Source organism: Tupaia chinensis, unplaced genomic scaffold, assembly GCF_000334495.1.
Source record: "Tupaia chinensis unplaced genomic scaffold, TupChi_1.0 Scaffold148210_1, whole genome shotgun sequence".
Lineage (NCBI taxonomy): Eukaryota > Metazoa > Chordata > Mammalia > Scandentia > Tupaiidae > Tupaia > Tupaia belangeri.
Window position 1 is genome coordinate 1,345,979 of NW_006208060.1, and position 20,540 is coordinate 1,366,518.

Here is a 20,540-nt window from a genome sequence, read left to right on the forward strand (position 1 = left end):
CCCCCGTCCCTCTTCTCCCTCCTCCTTCCCCCCTCCCTCCTCCCAGGACTGGTCTGGTCGTCGTCTTTTCACCTGTTCAAGAAGAGATTGGAACTGAAAACAAAATAGAACAAAACAAAAATTGTATGGCAGTTTTTACTTTTTATCGCTCGTTTTTAACTTCACAAATAAATGATAACAAAACCTCCCTTGTGTGCCGGTGCTGTCTCTCCCTCCCCCTCCTCCCCTCCCTCCCTCTCTCTTCTCTCTCTCCCCCCATAGAGTTTCAAAGCAGATGTTTTGTTCTTTATAGATGTTGTTTAAAAAAAAGGCCTGATAATGGTGATTGGAAATTACAAGCTTTGTGTTGTGGTTTTTCCTTTTTAAGAAAACAGAAATATAAGAAAATAGTTTTCTGCAGGCGCATTGTGCTTTCTTAACTCCCCCCTCCCTTTTTGGTTAAATAAAGTGCTTTTTGTTTAAAAAAAAAATCTGCATGCTGGCCGCAGTTGTGTGTGGAGGAAGTGAGGGTCGGCTGGTGGGGACGTGGGGCACAGGGCACCCAGGCCCCGGACTGGGCGTTCCCATGGCCGAGGCCTGCCGTGCCCCGCGGGAGTTACTCCGGCTGCTGCTGAGTGGTGAGCCCTGGGTGGCAACCAGGTTTGTGCCTGTGCTCGGAGCAGGCCTCGGCCTCCTGGGGAAGAGGTGACAGCAGGTGCCTGGGGCTGCTGGCCTGGGGAGGCTGAGCTCCCTACATGGGGGCCAGACGGAGCCCAAGAGCCTGGCTGGCCCTGCTGGGCCGAGGAGCAACCCCGGAGGCTGTGCCCCGCAGCTCTCACCTCGCAGGCACTCCTCCCTGTCTGGAGGGTCCGGGGGGAGCCCAGCCTGCTCCTGGTCACTGCAGGCTCTCGATGACAGAGCAGCACTTGGCGAAAATGTCTTCCGGTGCTGCTTCTGCCAGGATCTAGAGGAGAGAGGAGTGGGCCGGGGTCCACTGTGGGGACACTGCCCCTCAGCCCGCAGCTCAGCCTCGGGCCACTGGGTGCCGGGCAGGCCGAGGGCCTGTGGTGGGGCCTGGGCCCCTTGGCCACCTTCCCGCCAGCTGGACGGCCAGCTTCATCCTAACAGGCAAGGGCCAGGCTGGGCGGGCTGAGGAGGGCTGAGGTGTGGCTCCTTCCCACGGGGCCTTGATGGCCTGGGACCGGCCAGTCTGGCGGCCCCTTCCACTCCCAGGTAGCCTCTAGAATGTCCGGCTCCCTGGGCCCGCGCCCCCACTTCCCGCCAGGACGTGGCCCCCCGGCGCACAGGTGGCACCCACGTTGCGGAGCAGGTTCTTGTGCTGGTAGAAGGCCAGGACAGGCTCGCTCAGGCTGTAGTGCGTCTCCAGGCGCCGTCGCAGGGCCGGCTCCGCGTCGTCCGCCCGGTGCTCCGCCTGGCCCCGCCGCAGCGCCCGCCGGACCATGGTCTCCATGGAGCAGTCGAACACGATGACCATATTGGGGGCTCGGCCCACCTAGGCACCAAGGGAGAGACCCAGGTAAGAGCGCGTGGGTGACTGTGTAAAACCGGCCTCCCTGTCTGCATTTTCTGTTTGTTTACCAGTTCAAGTTTGGCGTGTTTATATTTGGAGAGGCAGGGTGGGACCTGGCAGAGCTCCAGAGCCAAATGACACGTGGGGAAAGTGAGGCGACTGCTCTGGCCACCTAGTGCCCCTCCCCTGGAGACCACGGGGTCAATCCCTCCAGAGGCCTTCAGGAGTAGAGGGCACAAGCAAAAGCACCCCAGCAGGGCGTGCTCACACCACACCCGCCTCCATGTCTCCACCTGACTGGATTTGTGGCCTGTACACGCCTGGTGGGCCGGGATTTGAACCGCAGTCAGCCATGTGGGGTGTGGGTCCTTCAGCTACTCGGCTGCAGGCCCAGCCCTCTGCACAGATGGTAGACACGGCCAGGTGCAGGACTTCGTGTAGTGAAGCAGGGCAGGTCCACACTGGCACGGGAGGCATTCTCCAAGTCCTTTTCACCACCCCCACCCGTAGTTTGACCTGCTGCCTCGGTCATGGATATTTAGGTTGAAGCACTCCTTTTGAAAAATTTAAATTTTTTAAAACTATTTATTTTAATTTGATCAGAGAAGGACAGAACTCTTAAGAGAGAGGAAGCAAGCTGTCAGGTCTGGGATTCGAACCACAGTTGACCACGTAGGAGTCCAGCACCCTTAACCACTACCCCACCTGCTGGCCCCAGAAAAATTTTTAAAGGATTATTTTATTTACCTTTATTTATTTCTAATTTTGATCGGACAGGGACAGAGTGAGAGAGAGGGGAAGAGAAAGCAAGCCACCAGGTCTGAGACTCTAACCACGGTCAGTCATGTGGGAGTCCAGTGCCCTTAATCACCATGACACCTGCTGGCCCCATGACAACCCAATCATTTAATTGGTAATCCCTACACCATACGCATACAAAAGTCGCCAGTTACAAAGAAGGGCCCCGCTGGCAGCAAGAATAAAGCACACAATGCCCGGGCTGGCACTGGACCTCACATGGCCGGCTAAGCAAGTCCCAGACCCGGCAGCTTGAAGGTCATATCGGGCACGTGTGTGTGCCCAAAGTCACGAAAGGTGGGGGACCAGCAATTGGTGTCATGGCTACGTCGCTGGACTCCCATGTAGTCAACTGCAGTTCTAGTCTGGACCCGGTGACTTGAACTCATGCCGGGCGCATGTGCGTGCGTGCCCAAGATCCTGAGAGGAGAATGGAGGAGAAGGGATTGCGGCGTGACCATCCCCCCCGGGGGGGGTGATTTCTCGCTTTCTGTCTCTCTGTCTCTCTCTGTCTGGCGAGCGCACGTGCCCTATAGCAAAAACCTCTCAAAAAATTTTTTGAAATGAAAGGGAGAGCTGCAGGAGAAGGGACTATGGTGGGACCATACCCCATGGGGGTGCTCTCTGACTCTCCTCCCCCTCTCCCTCTCTCTGGTGTCCTCTGACCGGAAAAATTAAAACATCCAGAAGCAAAAACAGAAAACGTCGATAGATGTGGCAAATAATTTTAAAGTAACTTATGGGGTTGGCAGGTGGCGTAGTGGTTAAGGCGCAGGACTCCAACGTGGCCAAGCACAGTTTAAGTCCCAGATCCAGCAGCTTAAAAGTCATGCTGGGCTCACGTGTGTGCGCCCAAAATCTCAGGAGGAGACTGGAGGAGGAGGGATAGCGGCATGGCCACCTCCGCCAGGAGGTGGTTTCTCTCTCTCTCTCTTTCTCCTCTGCATACCTTACTGCAAAATCAAACAAAAGGTAATTTTTGCATGGCAAAAAGATAAAGTCAAAAGACCTGTGTCTGGGTCAGATGGCAGCCTGGCGATTAAGGTGGCTAGATCCCACGTAACCGACTGCATGGTTCCAGTCTCGGACCTGGTGGCTTGAAAAACATGCTGGTTGCATGTGTGTGAGCCCTAAGGCCCAAAAGTGAGAAATGGAGGGATTGTAGCATGACCATCCCCCCGAGGGGTGCTCGCTCGCCCTCCCTCTCTCGCTCTCTCCAGTGAGTGTGTGCACTTGATGACAAATTTATGACAGATTACACACACACACACACACACACACACACACACACACAGCTGGCCATGGCCGCAAGCGGCGGGGGCCCAGAGCGGGCATAGTCAGGTGTCGTCATGGTTGGAGCCGGGCATGCGGGATCCGTTCCCCTACCGTCCAGCTTCCTGTGTCTGAAACCGGACATCAGAAACAAGCACGGGCAGGGGCCGGGGCACAGGCAGGGGCGGATACTTCTTTCTTCTTTCTTCTTTTTTTAAATCCAGCTGATTCAGCCTTTTAATTCCGTTTTTTTTCTAAGAGGGATTTTTTTGTTATAGGGTGTATGTGCTTGCCAGAGAGACAGACAGACAGACAGACAGCAAGAAACCAACATCCCCCCCTCCACAGGGAGGATGGCCACACTGCAATCTCTTCTCCTCTTTTCTCCTCTTGGGATCTTGGGCACGCACACACACCTGCCGAGTCTGGTACTCAGACTGCGGTCAGCTACGTGGGAGTCCAGCGACGTAACCACTACGCCATCCGCTGGGCCCGTGTTACTGTTTTAATTTGAGCAGAGAAAGGGTAAGAGAGTGAGAACAAGCCGCCAGGTCCGGGGCTCGAACCATGGTTAGGCATGTGGGAGTCCAGTGCCTTTACACCACTCCACCTGGCAGCCCCATCACTTCCCTTTTCAACTTAATTTCGTTTTCTTCAGATTTTTGCTGTGGGGCGTGTGTGCTCGCAGGAAAGAGAGAGCGAGCGAGTGCGAGGGAAAGTGAGAGCCCCGTGAGCCTGGGCGGGCTGGCGCGCATTCATCCACTCTCACCAGCCCGGGCTCCGTGCCAGCTTCCAGCCGTGGGCCTGGGCCCCTTGGCGTTTGCGTTCTCACGGCAGGTGTAGACGAGAACTACCCGATCTCAGAGGCAGACGCAAACCTGCCACCCAAACAGGCCTCTGGTACGCCAAGGACATGCTTCTGGTGTTCTCTTCAGTCCTGAGAAGAGGGGACTGGGGCTCGAACATGCGAATCATGCTCCCAGGCTGGCGGCGTGGCCCGGAGCGATGGCAGCCCCAGCCATGGCCGTGACACTCAGTGGGCCTCCCCATCTCCCGTGGAGCCCAGCAGGAGGGCACTGCAGGGAACCCCCCCTTCCTCGGATCTCGGATTCTCCGTCTGTGAAGCGGGGCCGCTGGTCTCTCTGGAACACCAGGAGTGAGTCCGACCTGGCTTCCTGTGGACTTCAGGGGGTTGGCATGGGAAACCCATCCACAGTGTTTGGCTTCCGCGCTGTGCCCGAGTACGGAGATGTCTGTCCGTCCTCTGTCCAGCCTCGGGCCAGACCTGCTGCTGGCACCAAACACCGGGGTTGCAGATGCGCTGGGTCTGGTCGAGTTCAGGTCCCGGGGACACTGACCTAGAACCTGGACAGACACGGCAGGAGCTGGCACAGCTCAAACACCTGCAGGGGCCAGGCAGGCGGAACGGATCTGAACGTTCCCCTGAAAACGTCCACCAGGAGGACCCCCTGTTACAACAGTCTTGTGGGTGTTTTCTTTCCTTTTATAGAATGATTTAAGTTTATTTCTCATTATTATTATTATTTTTAATTTGATACAGGGCGCACGGGCTCACCAGAAAGAAAGAGCGCAAGCCACCAGGTCCCGGACTCAAACCAAGGCCGGCCACGTGGGAGTCCAGTCCAGCGTCTCAAGCACCTCGCCACCCGCTGGCCCTGTCGTTTTACTTTAAACTTTTTGCTATAGGCACATGCCCTCGTGCGCGAGAGAGACAGAGAGACAGAGAGACAGAGAAAGGGAGGGCAAGTGCGAAAGCAACCCCCGGGGGACGGCCACGCCGCCCTCCCCTTCTTCTCCACTCTCCTTTCAGGATTTTGGGCTGTGCATACGTGCCCAGCGTGTTTTTCGAGCCAGCAGGTCCTCAACTCGAACCACACGGCCAGCCTCCCGCCGTGAGCACCGCACCACCGGCTGGCCCCCTGCCCACCGCCCGTGTTCTCTGCGACAGCCACGTGAGTACCCGGGAAAGCACGCTTCCCCTTCCCGTGAAGCCACACCACAGGACCCCAAATGACGCAGGACTCCTGCCTCTGTGATGGAGCAAGTGGTGTGCTGGGGACACCAGGGCCAAGCGGTGGCAGTCACGCATGGGGGGAGGGGTTAAAGTCACCACCCGCCCTGGCCTCGGGTCCTGCCTAGGTTGTGCGAACACAGGCGAGCTCCCCGGTTGGGATGCCAGCAGTGCGGGCGCCTGGAACCTTCCGGAAGATGAGTCCTGACCACGCAGGGTGCTGAGAGCAGGCTCAGAAAACGCTGTGCTGCTGTTGCCATGGGGACGGCAAGGCCCGCGTTGCCAAGTCAGTCGGTTTTCAAGACAAGCTGGGAGTCTGGATGTGGAAGCTTCCCATGTCTGAATCCTCGTCCACGGGTCCCACGGAGAAGCTGGGAAACGCCGTGAAGTCCAAAGGGAACATGGCGGGGGGCTGCATGGGCCCCGGGTCAGGCCTGTGGCCTCCGTCCTGAGACCCCGCCGCAGCTCGCTCTGGCAACCCCACCTAGCTGAGGCCGGGCGCTGGCCTGAACCGCGTCAGCTGGCCTTGGCCCCCACAGAACCCCCAGTCCTGGAGGGGGAGCCCATATTTGCTCTTCATCGTGCTGAGCCCGCCCTGAAGCTGCAAACAAAGGGCAGGAACCCACCTGCCGTAGGGACAGCTGGCCTCGCCCTGGGTGGCTTTTGATTCCATCCAAGCGACTGGACCTCTTGGAAGGGCGTCAGCGAATCCCAGGCCAGCCTAGCACCGCGAGCTGCCGGCAGGTCCTCTGCTGCCTAACTGTCCAGACAGAACGACGGGGTCCCTGAGTTCAGTGCACTGCACCTCCCCTGCTCAGGCCTGGCTTCAGAGTCCGCGCTGACTAGCAAGGACACTCTCAAGGGGCCAGCTGATGGCACGCCCTTAACGCAACAGGACCCATGTGGGAAAGGTCGTGGGTTCGGGGCCAGGGAGGTTCCGTGAGCACGTGTGTGCCCACGATCCAGGCTGGCTGCTGCTGGAGGTGAATTGTAATGCAAAGTCCCTCACGGGGGCCAGCAGGTGGCGTGGTGGTTAAGTTGGACTCCCACATGGCCAACTGTGGTTCGAGTCCTGGACCTGGTAGCTTGCTCCCCCCCCACACACCCTCTCTCTCTGGTCAAATTAAAAAGAATGACTAATAAATAAAACTAAATCATTCTTTAAAAACAAAAAGCCCTACATGGAATGAAAAAATAAACTTAAAAAAAGAGATAGGCCTGGGCCAGTCTGGCGGTGCACATGCGACGTGACCGGAGGCCGGCAGTGGCTTGTGGCTTCAAGACCTGTCGGTCAGGCCAGCAGGTGGCATGGTCATTAAGGTGATGGACACTCCCACATGGCTGACCATGGTTCGAGTCCCAGACCTGGTGGCTTGCTTTCTCACTTTCCATCTCTGTGTGTGCCTGTCTTTCTTTCTCTGGTCAAATGAAAATAAGTGAATGGATAAATAAATAAAGGCCTTGTCAGTGTCTCTTTCTCTCTGTCTCATGTTCATTGAAAAAATTAAATAAATCTTTTTTCTTTTTTTAAAGAATTATTCATGGGAACCAGCAGTTAGCGTAATGGCTATGTCGCTGGACTCCCACGTAGTCAATCGCGGTTCGCGTCCCAGATCCGATGGCTTAAAACTCACACCGGGCGCGAGTGCGTGCGTGCCCAAGATCCCGAGAGGAGAATGGAGGAGAAGGAATTGCGGCATGGCATCCCCCCTGGGGGGTGATTTCTCGCTTTCTGTCTCTATGTCTCTCTCTGTCTGGCGAGCGCACGCGCCCTATAGCAAAAACCTCTCCAAAAAAAAAAAGAATTATTCATTTACTTTTATTATTATCTTCTTTAACTTGACCAGAGAGAGAGAGAGAGAAGGGGAAAAGGAGAAAGCGAGATACCAGGTCCAGGATTTGAACTGTGGTGGGCCATGTGGGCATCCAGCACCCTAATCACCATGCCACCAGCAGGCCCCAATAAATCTTTTTTCTTTAAATAATTATTTATTTTTATTTATTCACTTCTTTATTTTTAATTTGACAGACACAGAGAGAGAGAGAGAGAGAGAGACAAAGTGAGAAAGCAAGCCACCAGGCCCGGGACTTGAACCACGGTCAGCCATCTGGGAACATCAGCGCTTCAAACACCATGCCACCTGCTGGACCCTTATTTTCAAAAAAAATTTTAATTTGACCAGAGACAGACAGAGAGAGAGAGAGAGAGAGAGAGAGAGAGAGAGAGAGAGAAGAAAAGAGAAAAAGCAAGCCGCCAGGTCTGGGACTCAAACCATAGTCAGCTATGTGGAAGTCCAGCACCTTTAACCACCACACCACCTGCCGGCCCCACAATAAATCTTTTTTCAAAAAGGTTCTGGCCCTGTCAAGGCCAGCAGGTGGCGCGGAACCAGGTGGCCTGATCCCACATGGTCAATGTGCAGTTCAAGTCCTGTGTGGACCTGCAGCTGGAAAATCACACGGGGTACGTGTGCATGCGTGTTCCCAGTCCCCAGAGGAGAGCAGAGGAGAAGGATGGTGCGGTGGCCGTGCCCCCCGGGGGGGGGATTTCTCTCTCTCTGTCTCTCGCTCTCTGGCTCTCTGGTGAGTGCACGCGCCCCACAGCAATGACGGGAAGGGAGAAGAAGCCCGTGTGCTCTGACCTCTCAGACCTTCCGATCTCCACCCAGCACAGCTCGGCCCAAACCAGGGAGGGGGGACGGCTCGCCCCCTGGACACGGCGCACACGCACACGCACACGCGCTCAGGCTCACTCACCAGGCGCTCGAACTCCTTGGCCTGCTTCAGCTCCCGGGGGAAGCCGTCAATGAGGAAGCCTCGGCTCTCCGGACGGGACAGCATGTTGTCGCTGACCATGTCCAGGATGATGCCCTGGGGAGGAAGGGGTTCTGCTCAGGGAGATCCGGGGAGCCCTCTCCTCCTGACCTGCCCCAGGTGAAGACGGGGTGCCACCGCCCCGCCTGCTGCCCTGGGTACTGAACCTGTTCTGAAGCCCAGGGGAAGCCGTGTCTGGGAGCTGGGCCTGCACTGTGTGGTGGGTGAGCACCAGGCTTGCGGGTGTCATTTCACTGTCATTGCCACGTTACGAGGTAGGTACTGGGGTGACAGGGGCAGCTGCCAGGCTCATTGGTTAGGGAGGGAATAAATACCAGCATTTTTTTAAAAAGAATTATTTATTTATTTAATTCCATTTGTTATTATTTTTTAATTGGACCAGAGAGAGAAAGGGAAAGTGAGAAAGCAAGCTGCCAGGTCCAGGACTCGAACTGTGGAAATCCAGTGCCTTTATCCACCACCTGCCAGCCCAGCTTCTTTTTTTTTTTTTTTTGGCCCTAGGGCGTGTGTGCTCCCAGGAGAGAGAGACAGAGACAGTGGGAGGGAACGTGAGAAATCACCCCCCAGGGAGGATGACCATGCTGCAATCTCTCCTCCTTCCAGGATTTCGGGCATGCATGCACATGTGCTTCCCAAGCCTCTGTGTCCAGGACTCGAACCATAGGGTTGGCCATGTTGGCCCAGGCTGCCTGACCCACCAGGCCATGGAGCTGGCCAAGACTGGCTAAGTGCCCGCCCGGGGCACTCTGCTAGGCACTTTCTAGGAGTGCCGTCACCCAGCCCTCCCTCCCGACACCCCATTTTACAGATGGGGTAATGGAGGCTCTGCAGGAAGGCAGGGGTCCCTCGGCCCCCGCAGCCCCCATGCCTCTGTGCTCCCTCTCCCCAGCCGTGAGCTCTCACCGTGGGCACCAGGAGCCCCTGCAGCATGATGTCCCGGATCTGCCGGCCCCGCCGGGTGCCCCTCTGGGCCTCCTGCCGCAGCAGCTGGCCCAGCCCAACGTGGCAGAAGCCGTACTTGCTCGCGATGTTCCTGCACTGCGTCCCCTTACCGCAGCCCGGGCCGCCCATCACGAAGATGATCAGGGGCGACTTGAGGATGTCTGCGGTGCCCAGGCAGAGGGAGGGAGCTGAGTGCCTGCAGGGGCCGGCCGGCACCGGGGGCCTGTGTCCACAGGGTAGTGCGTGTGCTCGGGTGACGCGGGCTGGGTCCCTTGGTCCACCCTCCTTTGCCCTAGGGGGGCTCCTGGACAGAGACCATTCCTGTCTCGCTCACCCCGTATTCCTAGCAGATAAGGCCATTCCTGACAGCTAGAAGCGGCCGGCGGTACCTGTCTCCCCCAGGAGGAGAGGCAGGTGTGCCCTGCCCCAGTCCTGCTGGGGGCTGCTGTGGACAGAGGTGGGCCAGGCCCCCTGCGCACTGCACCTTCCTGAAGCTCTGCCACGACTGCTCATCCGCACTGTACAGCTCGGGGGACTGAGGCTCGGAGGGGGCAGGCGCTTGCCCATGAACCCAGATCATCCCACCCCACGCTCCCCTCCTTCACTATCCCAACCCCAGTGGCCTTCCTTTCTTTCACTTTTTTAAAAAAAAAAATTATTATTTTTGGGAACCAGCAGTTAGCGTAATGGCTATGTCGCTGGACTCCCACATAGTCGACCACGGTTCGCGTCCTGGACCCGGTGGCTTAAAACTCATGCTGGGCGGGTGTGCGTGCGTGCCCAAGATCCCGAGAGGAGAATGGAGGAGAAGGGATTGCGGCATGGCCATCCCCCCAGGGGGGTGATTTCTCGCTTTCTGTCTCTCTGTCTCTGTCTGGCGAGCGCAAGCGCCCTATAGCGAAAACCTCTCCAAAAAAATTATTATTATTTTATTCAACTTTATTTACTTATTTTGAGAGAGAGAGAGGGAAAATGAGAAAGCAAGCCACCAGGTCCAGGACTTGAACCGCAGATGAGCATGTGGGAGTCCAGTGCCCTTAACCACCATGCCACCCCTAGAGGGAGAGAGGTTTTTGCCTTAGGGTGCATACTCTCACCAGAAAGAGAGACAGAGACAGAGGAAAAGTGAGAAATCTTCTCTGGGGGATGACTACACTGCAATCCCTTCTCTTCCATTCTCCTCCCAGGATTTTGGGCACGCATGCACATGCACCCAGTGTGAGTTTCAAGCCACCGGGTCCGGAACTTGAACCATGATCAGCCATGTGGGAGTCCAGTACTTTTTTTTTTTAAGAGAGATTTTTGCTATGGGGTATGTGAGCTTGCAAGAGAAACAGAGAGACAGAAAGTGAGAAATCACCCCACGTGGGGGGAATGGCCACCCCGCAATCCCTTCTCCTCCATTCTCCTCTCGGGATCTTGGGCATGCACGTGAGGCACCTGATGTGCGTTTCAAGCCGCCAGGTGGGGGACCCGCACTGCTCAAGTGGCCGCGTGGGACCTAGCGCCCTTGAACTTGCCAAACTCACTCCCACCCGCTGTTCCCTCCACCTGGAAGAGCCCTGCCTGCCCAGGTTCCTCTGGTCACCTCTGCCATCACTTTTCCACCTGCTGTCTGGAGTCTGCTCAGAGCCTCCCCGTGTCCTCCACGGCCATGGCCACACGGTTGTGACTTTTCTTGTTTATTCGTGTCTTCCCACCAGGACGAGGACCCTCCCTGTCTGCTCACCCCTGTATTCCTAGCAGATAACATTCCCTGACGTCTGGAAATGGCTGAGGGATGAATCAGTGTCCAAGACCACCAAGCTTGTTTATGGTCCCATTTTTGTGTTTAGCATCCGTTCCCCTTTGCTTAGCCAACTCCTACGCATCCCTCAGAGCCCAGCTGAAATCACCCCTCTTCCCCGAGCCCTCGGGGCCAGCTATGCTTCCCTTAGATCCCGTTTTTCTGTCGCCACTGCGGTCAGGACAGGGAGGGCTGATTGACACGGTCGCCGCTGGGGGCGCTGCAGTGTCTCCGAAGCAGGGACCCAGGAGCTGCGCACGCGCAGTCGTGGTGCTGCCGCGACCGCTGTGGGGGTTGGTCTGCACACCTGGCCCGGCGGCTCCCTGCGCCTCCCTGCTGTCCCCAACACCCTCCTTCCCTTCCCCCGAGGAGCCAGCCACCCCTGCGATGTTACCCTTCTCCCGCGGCCTCAGCGGCCTGCCCATCTGGGGCAGCGTGGACTTGCACAGACCCATTCTGCCAGCACCCCTGGGGACGGTCGCGTCCCATCCCCACCCGGGCCCCGACCCCCTCCTGGCTCGGCACAACGTCACAAGGGCTCCCGCCCTGATCATTTTGTGGGATGTTGGGACCCCACCCAGGAGACACAAGGCTGCAAATGACCCCCGAAGAGGTCTTTATGGAGCGGGGAAACGACTCTACAGGACGAAATAGGCCTCGGTTGCTATGGTGACGCGGCCTCACTTCCGGAGCCAGCGAGCGCATGCGCAAAAAGCCCGGGTGCCGGCGAAGACTTGTTTCTTCCCTCTTCCCAGAGTGCCCCGCGGGCCTTGAGAGTGACATCACGTGAGGGGGCGTTCCCACGCGTCGTGTTTAAACTAATCACGTAATCGCGCTATATTAGAGCGCGCGAGGGACAGAAAGCGCTTTGTCTGTGTTAGGCTCAGTCGGTCTTTGTCCTGTCTGAAAACAGAAGGGCAAGGCGGTCCTAAGAGGCAGCGCGAAGGGCGGCGCTGGTTGCCATCGCGACGCGGCCCCGCGAGATATCGTCACTTCCGGGCGAGGCGACGGCGCAGGCGCAGACGGAGCCGGCCAAGTGCGGCTTCCGGGTAGTTTCTCCCTGGGCCTCCTGGCGGGTGGTCTTCGCTCCCAGCTAGAGACCCGACACCCAGAGGCCCGCCTCCCGGGCTGAGGGGCGCGGACTCCGAGGGACGAAGCGAATCCGGGTCGGACCGGACTCGCACCACTGACCATCGCCCATGGCGGCCCTGGTGAGTATGAATGAGGCGGGGTCCGGGGGTCCCCGCGGCGGCTCCGCGGCCCGTCACTCACCAGCCATCCCGCCTCCTCTCCCTACCGGGCCCCGGCAGCCAGAATGTCACCGAGTATGTCGTCCGGGTTCCCAAGTAAGTCTCTGACCGCCTCTTCTACTCCCCGAGAGCGGATCAAAACCTTCCCGAGCTTCTGGCCGCTTCTGGTCCCGCCAGTGGCTCTGGGGCAGACTGGGAGCCGCCGGGGTTGGGCTGGGGCCTCTCTGGGACGTCAGTGGTTTTTGAACGGATGCGTACACGAGCCGCTGCGTTGGCAGGCCGCAGGGTCGAGGCCTGTGCAATACCGTGTTGCCCAGACTTCCGCGGAGAACACGAGGACGCAGTCTTTGTCCTGCTCCCGGCTGCTCAGGGGTTCTTCCCTCCCCAGTTCTTTGTGCATGCTGCTCCCTCTGCCAGGAGCAATCCTCCCCCACACCTCCAACCGGTAGACTCTCCCCATCCTACAAAACCCAGTTCCAGTATCGTTCTCCTCCGGGATGTACTCCCTGCTTGCCCTCTCGCCTCCCCAGGGCTGAGTTCCTGACTATCCCCATGTCTTGGGTCCCCCCGCCCACACCAGATCTTCCTCCCTCCTGTTCTAAGTGGCACTGGCAGTGGATGGATCCGGCTTCTCTCACAGTCTGGGCACCCCTAGGCTCTCTGCCCCCGTCCCTAGCATCGCCCAGCACAAAGGGCGGTACCTGGTGGGTTTGTTGACAGAATGGTTGATTGAATGGTCACCGTCTCTCCTTACCCACTCCAGGAACACCACCAAGAAGTATAACATCATGGCGTTCAACGCCGCAGATAAAGTCAACTTTGCTACTTGGAATCAGGTGAGTCCCTCGTCTTGGGTGGTGAGAGAACCTCCTGTTGGACTCGGTGGTTGTAGTCCTTGTTTAGCTGTAAATCAGACTAATCAAACTACTGCGGGGGCAGGAGGTGGCGTGGTGGTTTAAGGAGCTAGACTCCCACATGGCTGACCATGGCTCGACTCCCGGACCCAGCAGTTTGCTCTCTCGCTTTCCCTTTCTCTCTTTGTCTCTGGTCAAATTAAAAATTATAATAACAAAGGGACCAGCAGATGGCATAATGGTTATGTCACTGGACTCCCATGTCGTCTGCCACGGTTTCAAGTCCTGGACCTGGCAACTTAAAACTCACACCAGGCACATGTGCATGTGTGCCCAAGATCCAAGAGGAGAATGGAGAAGGGATTACAGCGTGGCCGTCCCCCCTTGGGGGGGATTCCTCTCTCTCTCTTTCTCTCTCTCTCTGGTAAGTGTACTCACCCAGTAGCAAAAATCTCCCCCCACCAAAAAAATAAAAAAATAAAAAAGGAAGAAACAATAATAAATAAGTAACTTTAAGACTAACGTGTTGAGCCTAGGAAGGGGGAAGGGTGTTTCTGGTGGGGGCACCCCCACCCCGGGCAAAGGCAGGGACCCTGAGAGTTTGGCTTCCCGTTCCCCCAGGCTCGCCTGGAGCGGGACCTGAGCAACAAGAAGATCTACCAGGAGGAGGAGATGCCCGAGTCGGGGGCAGGCAGCGAGTTCAACCGCAAGCTGCGGGAGGAGGCCCGGAGGAAGAAGTACGGCATCGTGCTCAAGGAGTTCCGGCCAGAGGACCAGCCCTGGCTGCTCCGGGTCAATGGCAAGTCGGGCCGGAAGTAAGTGGCACGGAGCTGGGGGGGCCTGTACCTCCTCCCTCGTGGCGTTTTCTTTTTACATGAGCCCAGCTGGCACCTGTGCCTGGCTGTGGCAGCCTGGGCGTCACGGCGTAGGAAGTCTAGGGGTCCAGGCCTGGGACGGGGCCAGGTATGCCGGATGTCCTCCCAGAGCGAGTGGACGTGGGCAGAGCTGGAGAGCCAAAGGTTAACTGGATGGAGCCACTCCAGGCGGAATGGCGCACAGCAGTGACAGTCCCAGGGATCCACCCAGACTCGCCCCAGGGGACCTCAGAAGGGGGTAGGCAGAGAAGGGGGTAGGCAGCAAGGCTGTCTGGACCCTTGGGGGGGAGGAGGGTGAGGGCAGAGGCCAGGCTGGAGGGCAGGTGGCCTGCATCGGTGCCCACTTCGACCTAGCCATGCCGCCCGTGCCATCCTGGCCCCTCAGTGGTAGCCCACGGGCAGGTCAGGTGGGCCTGACTGCAGGACCGGCTCTTCAAGGCTGACCTAGCACGGTCCTTCCAGAAATGGCCTGGACACACTTGGAGTGCTGGCCTAGCCTGGGGTGGCGGGCACGCTGGGCCTGCTCTCAGACGTGGACACTGACGCTCCAGAGGCAGGCCGAGGGCGCTGCTGGGGCTGGGGCTGGTCCTGTGGGCTGGCCGTGACCAGGGCTCCCCGCAGGTTCAAGGGCATCAAGAAGGGCGGCGTGACGGAGAACACGTCCTACTACATCTTCACCCAGTGCCCCGACGGGGCCTTCGAGGCTTTCCCCGTGCACAACTGGTACAACTTCACGCCGCTGGCCCGGCACCGCACACTCACCGCAGAGGAGGCCGAGGAGGAGTGGGAGAGGTGAGTGGGGCTGGCTTGCGGGGGGGGGGTCGGCGTTCCGCAGGCAAGAGGTGGCACAGGCTGGGCTCGGTTGCCAGCAGGACATGGTGACCTGCCACCTGCCCTGTGCAGAGCAGGTGCCTGTGCAGGAGCCCGGGAGAGGCCTTCCAAGGCCGTGGCCTCAGTCAGGGCCCTGGAGGTGGGGTGGAGCAGCAGGGCATGTGGATGAAGCCTCAGGTGCCTGGCTGAGGAGGGGACCTCAGGGCCACCACTGCCCTGGGTTGTGTGCAAACAGTGAAGGAGAGAGCTCAGGACAAGTCTATAAAACCGCTCTGTCCGTGTCCCGGCCTAGCAGGTGTTCTAGGAGTCTCGGTCTCCCAAAAGGTGCACAAAGCTGCATTTTCTGTTGCTGAAGCCCTTTTTTTTAAGCTTTGAAGTTTTTGAATGGGTCATAGGTTGGCTTTGCTCTAAAAAGCAGCCCCCCCACACGGTGGGGAAGAGCCCCTTCCCCCCGGGACCTGCCTCTCCCTGGCTGGTGTCTGCCTGCCCCTCGCTCTTGGAATTCCTGTTTCACTTGATATTTATATATATATATTTTAGAGAATCACACGGAGGCTGGGGAAAACGCCGTCGTTTGAGCAGATGTCGGCCGGGCTCATCAGGGTCTGGAGACAGGGTCCTGTGTCCGTGCCCGAGTCACATCTAGGCATGGCAGATGCAGGATGGCTGGCCTGCCGTGTGACCGCCACCCATGGCAGCTTTCTTGTTTTTGTTTCGGTAGAATACACATGCCAGGGCCGGCTCCATGGCCTGGGGGCTAAGGCAGTCAAGCCCCACATGGCCACCCACAGTTCAGGTCCCAGACCTGGCGGCTCGAGAAACACTCTGAGCACGTGTATGAGTGTACTCGGAGTCCCAGAAGGCGGGAGGGGTGGGAGAGAAGGGACTGTGGCCTGAGCCCCACAACCCCGGGGAGTGCTTTCGCATCTCCCTCTCTCTGTCTCTCCCTGGTGAGCACATGTGCCCTCGAGCATGTGCACACACGCACGCACACACAGACCAAACCACATAACGTGACATTCACTGTTTTAATCACGTGGAAGTGTACAGCTCAGTGACAGTAAGTACATTCCCACAGTTCAGCCGTCCCCACCGTCTCCCCAGCTTTCTCATCTTCTCAGTCTGAAACTTGGCCAGCAGGTGGCATAGCTGCTAAGGTAATGACCCACATGGCCAACTGTGGGGTTTGAGTCCTAGACCCAGCAGCTTGAAAAACACGCTGGGCACATGACTCACTGGAGAAACAGAGACAGACAGACAGCGAGAAATCACCTGCCGGGAGGGATGGCCATGCCACAATCGCTTCTCCGTTCTCCTTTCAGAATCTTGGGCACACATATGCACATGTGCCCAGTGTGAGTTTTCAACCAGTGGATCCAGGACCCAAACCATGGTCACGACAGGGGAGTCCAGCAGCATAACCATTACGCCATCTGTTGGTCCCCGGCCACAGATGTACAGCAGATCCTCTCTAAAACAGAACATCGGTGGCCAGTGGGACAGTGTCACATCATCCCAGTGTGCCAGTGGAAACATCTGTGTGCCTAGTCATTAAATAATAAAAAGGCACTCATGGGACCAGCAGGTGGCATGGTGGTTAAGGTGCTGGACACTCCCACATGACTGACCTCGGTTCAAGTCCTGGACCTGGTGGCTTGCTTTCTTCCCCTCTTTCTCTATCTCTCTGCATGTCTCTGTCAAATTAAAAATAAATGGATAAATAAAAAAATTGAAAAAGGCACTGATCAACTATATTAAAAAGACCTTAAATAAAGTAATTTTATAAGGGGGGCGGAGCCTGCAGGTCTCTTGGTGGTTAAGGGCACTAGACTCCCACATGGCTGACTGCAGTTTGAATCCCAGACGTGGGCCGTTGTTTTTTCTCCTTTTTTCTCTCTCTCTCCACCCCCTGGTCAAATTAAAATAAATACATACATAAAGTTAAATAATTAAAAACAATGTGAGTATCTCACAGCTTGACTGTTGCCTAGTTTTTGTTTTTTTTTTTAAGGAATTATTTAATTTTATTTCATCACTCACTTTAATTTGACCAGAGAGAGACAGAGAAAGATAGAAAGTGAGAAAGCAAGCCGCCAGGTCTGGGATCTGAACCGTGGTCAGCCATGTGGGAGTGTCCAGTGTCTTAGCCACCACGCCACCTGCTGGTCCCCCATCTGTTGCCCAGATTTAGTATGACTGTAAAATAACTGTTTTCCCCCACTAACCTTACAAAGCTGATTGTAAAGAAAATACAGTAAATGAAACGAATAGGAGCTTCCAGAAGCCTGGCAGAAGCAAAGTGGGGAGGGGGCAGCCTGCACTGCCAGCAGCGATCAGAGAATGAGGCCTGAGTCTGAGCGATCCAGGCCCTGAGGGGGTCAGGCCAGAGGGGGAGTAGAAGGGCCGGCTCCCCGGTGATGTCGGGGCGTCTCAGGCCCTGGCCATCCCTGGGAGGTGCTGACAGCCCCGCACGGCCTGCAGGAGGAACAAGGTACTGAACCACTTCAGCATCATGCAGCAGCGGCGGCTCAAGGACCAGGACCAGGACGAGGACGAGGAGGACAAGGAGAAGCGCGGACGCAAGAAGGCCAGCGAGCTGCGCATCCACGACTTGGAGGACGACCTGGAGATGTCCTCCTCTGACAGCGAGGCCAGCGGCGAGGACGGTGAGCGGGCCACCCAGAGGTGCCCGGGCCGCAGTTCATCGAGGCCACGTCATGCAGGGCCCCGAGGGAGGCCGTAGAGGCTGGCAGGAAAACCAGGGCCATGGCCTCTTGGGGCCGCCCCAGGAGAGATGGTAGGGATGGCCAGGTTGGAGGTCCCGTGGCTGCTCCAGTTGCCCCAGGTGTCACCTGCCCTGGGTGATTCAGGGCGGGGCAGTGGCTTGGTGTGTGACTGGGGCCACGGGCTCTGAACTGGGTAGTTTGCCCATCATAGGTGAGCTCCAGGTAGGCCCTTCCCTGCTGCAAGAATCGGCCAGTCCTGGGAGGCCGTCTCGCGGTCGGCGAGGCGCCCAGATACCTCCGGCCTGAACACCCTCGCCCCTTCCCAGGCAGCAGAGCCCCCAAGGCCAAGAAGAAGGCCCCGGCGGGCAAAGCGGGCAGGAAGAAGAAGAAAAAGAAGGGCTCCGACGACGAGGCCTTCGAGGACAGCGACGACGGGGACTTCGAGGGCCAGGAGGTGGACTACATGTCAGACGGCTCCAGGTGAGGCAGGCGAGGCAGGTGTGGCCCCCTCAGACCTGGCCTGCACGCATCGCTCACCCTGTGCCCGCGTCTGCCCACAGCAGCTCCCAGGACGAGATGGAGGGCAAGCCCAAAGTGACGCAGCAGGAGGAGGGGCCCAAGGGTAGGCGGCAGAAGGGACCAGGGTGGGCAGGACTGGCCAGGGAGGCAGGGCCCTAAGGTGAGGTGGGGCTGGTGCGGAGGCCGGGGTGAAGGGGAGCAGGTGGGCATGGGACCAAGGTGGGCGGGGCGACAAGGAGCGGACCTGAGAGCAGGTGGGGCTGGTGGGGATGGACGTGGGTGGGTGGGGCCAGCATGGAAGGCGGGGCCAGGGCAGGTGGGACTTGGTGAGAATGGACACAGGTGGGCGGGGCCGAGAGCAGGCGGGGCTGGTGGGAATGGACACAGGTGGGCAGGACAAACCGGACAGGCCGGCCCTCCCTCTGGCTGGTCCTCTTCCCTCACACCCACGCCGGCCCTTTCCCAGGTGTGGACGAGCAGAGCGAGAGCAGCGAGGAGAGCGAGGAGGAGAAGCCGCCGGAGGAGGACAAGGAGGAGGAGGAGGAGAAGAAGGCGCCCACTCCTCAGGAGAAGAAGCGCAGGAAAGGTGCGGCTCAGCGGTCTCAGGGCTCCACTGGCGGCCGGGTGTGGGTGCGCTCAGGGCCCTCAGCCCCTGGCTCTGACCCGCCTCCGCCCACATGTCTCCGCAGACAGCAGTGATGAGTCGGACAGCTCGGAGGAGAGTGACATCGACAGCGAGGCCTCCTCGGCCCTCTTCATGGCGGTGAGTCTGGGGCGGAGGGTGGAGGGGGCCTGTGTTTCCAGGCTCATGTTCTCAGCCCCTACCCTGACCTGCAGAAGAAGAAGACACCCCCGAAGAGGGAGCGGAAGCCGTCAGGAGGCAGCTCGCGGGGCAACAGCCGGCCGGGCACGCCCAGCGCCGAGGGCAGCAGCACGTCGTCCACCCTGCGTGCGGCCGCCAGCAAGCTCGAGCAAGGTGAGCCGCCACCCAGCCGCCGCCTCCAGCCTCTGTCCTTGGATCTGGGCTGGGGAAGGAACAGAGAGTCGGGGGCTCTCCCTGGGCCCTTGTCCTGTCGTTGTCTGGCCCTCCTGGCCCCAGGCCCAGACTCAGCCCTCACCTCTCCAACAGGGAAGCGGACAGGCGAGGCACCAGCGGCCAAGCGGTTACGGCTGGACGGGGCCCCCCAGAGCCTGTCGGGGAAGTCCACCCCCCAGCCGCCCTCCGGGAAGTCGACGCCCAGCAGCGGGGACGTGCAGGTGACCGAGGACGCCGTGCGCCGCTACCTGACGCGGAAGCCCATGACCACCAAGGACCTGCTGAAGAAGTTCCAGACCAAGAAGACGGGGCTGAGCAGCGAGCAGACGGTGAACGTGCTGGCCCAGATCCTCAAGCGCCTCAACCCCGAGCGCAAGATGATCAACGACAAGATGCACTTCTCCCTCAAGGAGTGAGGCCGACGCGCCCCAATAAACAGCTGTGCCCTCCAGAGCCTCCGCACTCACTCCCCACTCACTCCCCACTCACTCCCCAGCTCCCTGCCGCGCGCCCACTGCCTGTCTGTCCCGCTCCCTGCTCCTCAGGGCCCCCGTGGAGCCAATTCCAGGAGAGCCTACGTAGTGGCCTCCTCCACCGACTTCTTTCTGGCCTTTCCCCCGGGACCGTCGTGCCTGGTGGAGCGTCTCCCTCGCCCCGGCTGAGCCCTCTCACAGTGACTCGGCCTCGGCCTCGGGGCTGCCTGCTGGGTAACTTCCTTTCTATCCGTTTCTGTTCACTTATTTCTTCCGTGAGTGAGAGTGAGAGCACTCAGGTCACCATGCTGCCACCCACCCCCAGCCCCAGCCCAGCCCAGGCCACAGGGCACTCGGGGAGGGCCCCAGACGCAAACCCAGAACCTGCCTGGCCACCAAAGCCCAAGCCCCCTTGTGGCTGGTGCCGGTAGCTGGCCCGGTTTTCAGAGTTCCACTCAGAACATACCTCCGACGGGGTGCTTTGTAAGGAAAGGTCTACTCAGTAGTGGTTTAGAGGTCCAGAGGCCCACGGGCCACATCTGCTGAAGGGGAGGAGCCCATGGGTCCGTGTCCACGTGTTAATTTTGTAAATTTGCCAGGGGCCAGCAGATGGCGTAGCGGTTACATCACTGGACTCCCACATGGCCAGCTGCGGTTTGTCCTGGATCTGGTGGCCTGAAACTCACTCCAGGCACGTGAGTGTGCATGTCCAAGATTCAGGGAGGAGAAGGGATTGTGGCATAGCCATCCTCCCTGGGGAGTGATTTCTCACTTTCCCTCTCACTGTCTCTGTCTCTCCCA

The 20,540-nt window shown here is 58.4% G+C and overlaps 2 protein-coding genes across 4 annotated transcripts in view; one reads left to right on the top strand and one right to left on the bottom strand.

Annotated features, from left to right (window-relative positions):
- Positions 1–12,099, bottom strand: part of LOC102492034 (adenylate kinase isoenzyme 1) — a 12,390-nt gene extending 291 nt beyond the window's left edge. Inside the window, exons 1-6 of one of the 2 annotated variants that reach the window (XM_027769012.1) lie at positions 11,570–12,099; positions 10,978–11,128; positions 9,351–9,550; positions 8,370–8,483; positions 1,298–1,492; positions 819–943 (exon numbers count right to left, since the gene is read on the bottom strand). In XM_027769012.1, the coding sequence (XP_027624813.1) occupies positions 875–943; positions 1,298–1,492; positions 8,370–8,483; positions 9,351–9,518 (546 nt within the window). In that variant the 5' untranslated portion in view covers positions 9,519–9,550; positions 10,978–11,128; positions 11,570–12,099 and the 3' untranslated portion in view covers positions 819–874. The remainder of the gene's footprint in view (positions 1–818; positions 944–1,297; positions 1,493–8,369; positions 8,484–9,350; positions 9,551–10,977; positions 11,129–11,569) is intronic. The other variant, XM_006170251.3, reaches the window with a different exon arrangement.
- Positions 12,100–12,209: 110 nt separating this feature from the next.
- GTF2F1 (general transcription factor IIF subunit 1) lies at positions 12,210–19,719 on the top strand. Of its 2 annotated transcripts, none has more exons than XM_006170250.3 (12): positions 12,210–12,385; positions 12,474–12,521; positions 13,189–13,261; positions 13,901–14,094; positions 14,776–14,946; positions 17,467–17,651; positions 18,038–18,191; positions 18,275–18,333; positions 18,697–18,816; positions 18,920–18,993; positions 19,068–19,206; positions 19,360–19,719. In XM_006170250.3, the coding sequence occupies exons 1-12, from the start codon at positions 12,375–12,377 to the stop codon at positions 19,680–19,682; spliced, it is 1,551 nt and encodes a 516-aa protein (XP_006170312.1). In that variant the 5' UTR covers positions 12,210–12,374; the 3' UTR covers positions 19,683–19,719. The 2 variants fall into 2 exon arrangements, with proteins under 2 accessions (XP_006170312.1, XP_014440418.1); XM_014584932.2 differs by having other exon boundaries at positions 12,212–12,385; positions 18,272–18,333.
- Positions 19,720–20,540: the final 821 nt, after the last annotated feature.

What these genes read in the sequence shown, in the direction of transcription:
- GTF2F1 (XM_014584932.2), top strand. An exon ending in CGAGGCCAGCGGCGAGGACG is followed by an intron (nt 17,652 to 18,037) that starts GTGAGCGGGCCA and finishes GCCCCTTCCCAG; the next exon opens with GCAGCAGAGCCCCCAAGGCC. An exon ending in CCTCGGCCCTCTTCATGGCG is followed by an intron (nt 18,994 to 19,067) that starts GTGAGTCTGGGG and finishes CCTGACCTGCAG; the next exon opens with AAGAAGAAGACACCCCCGAA.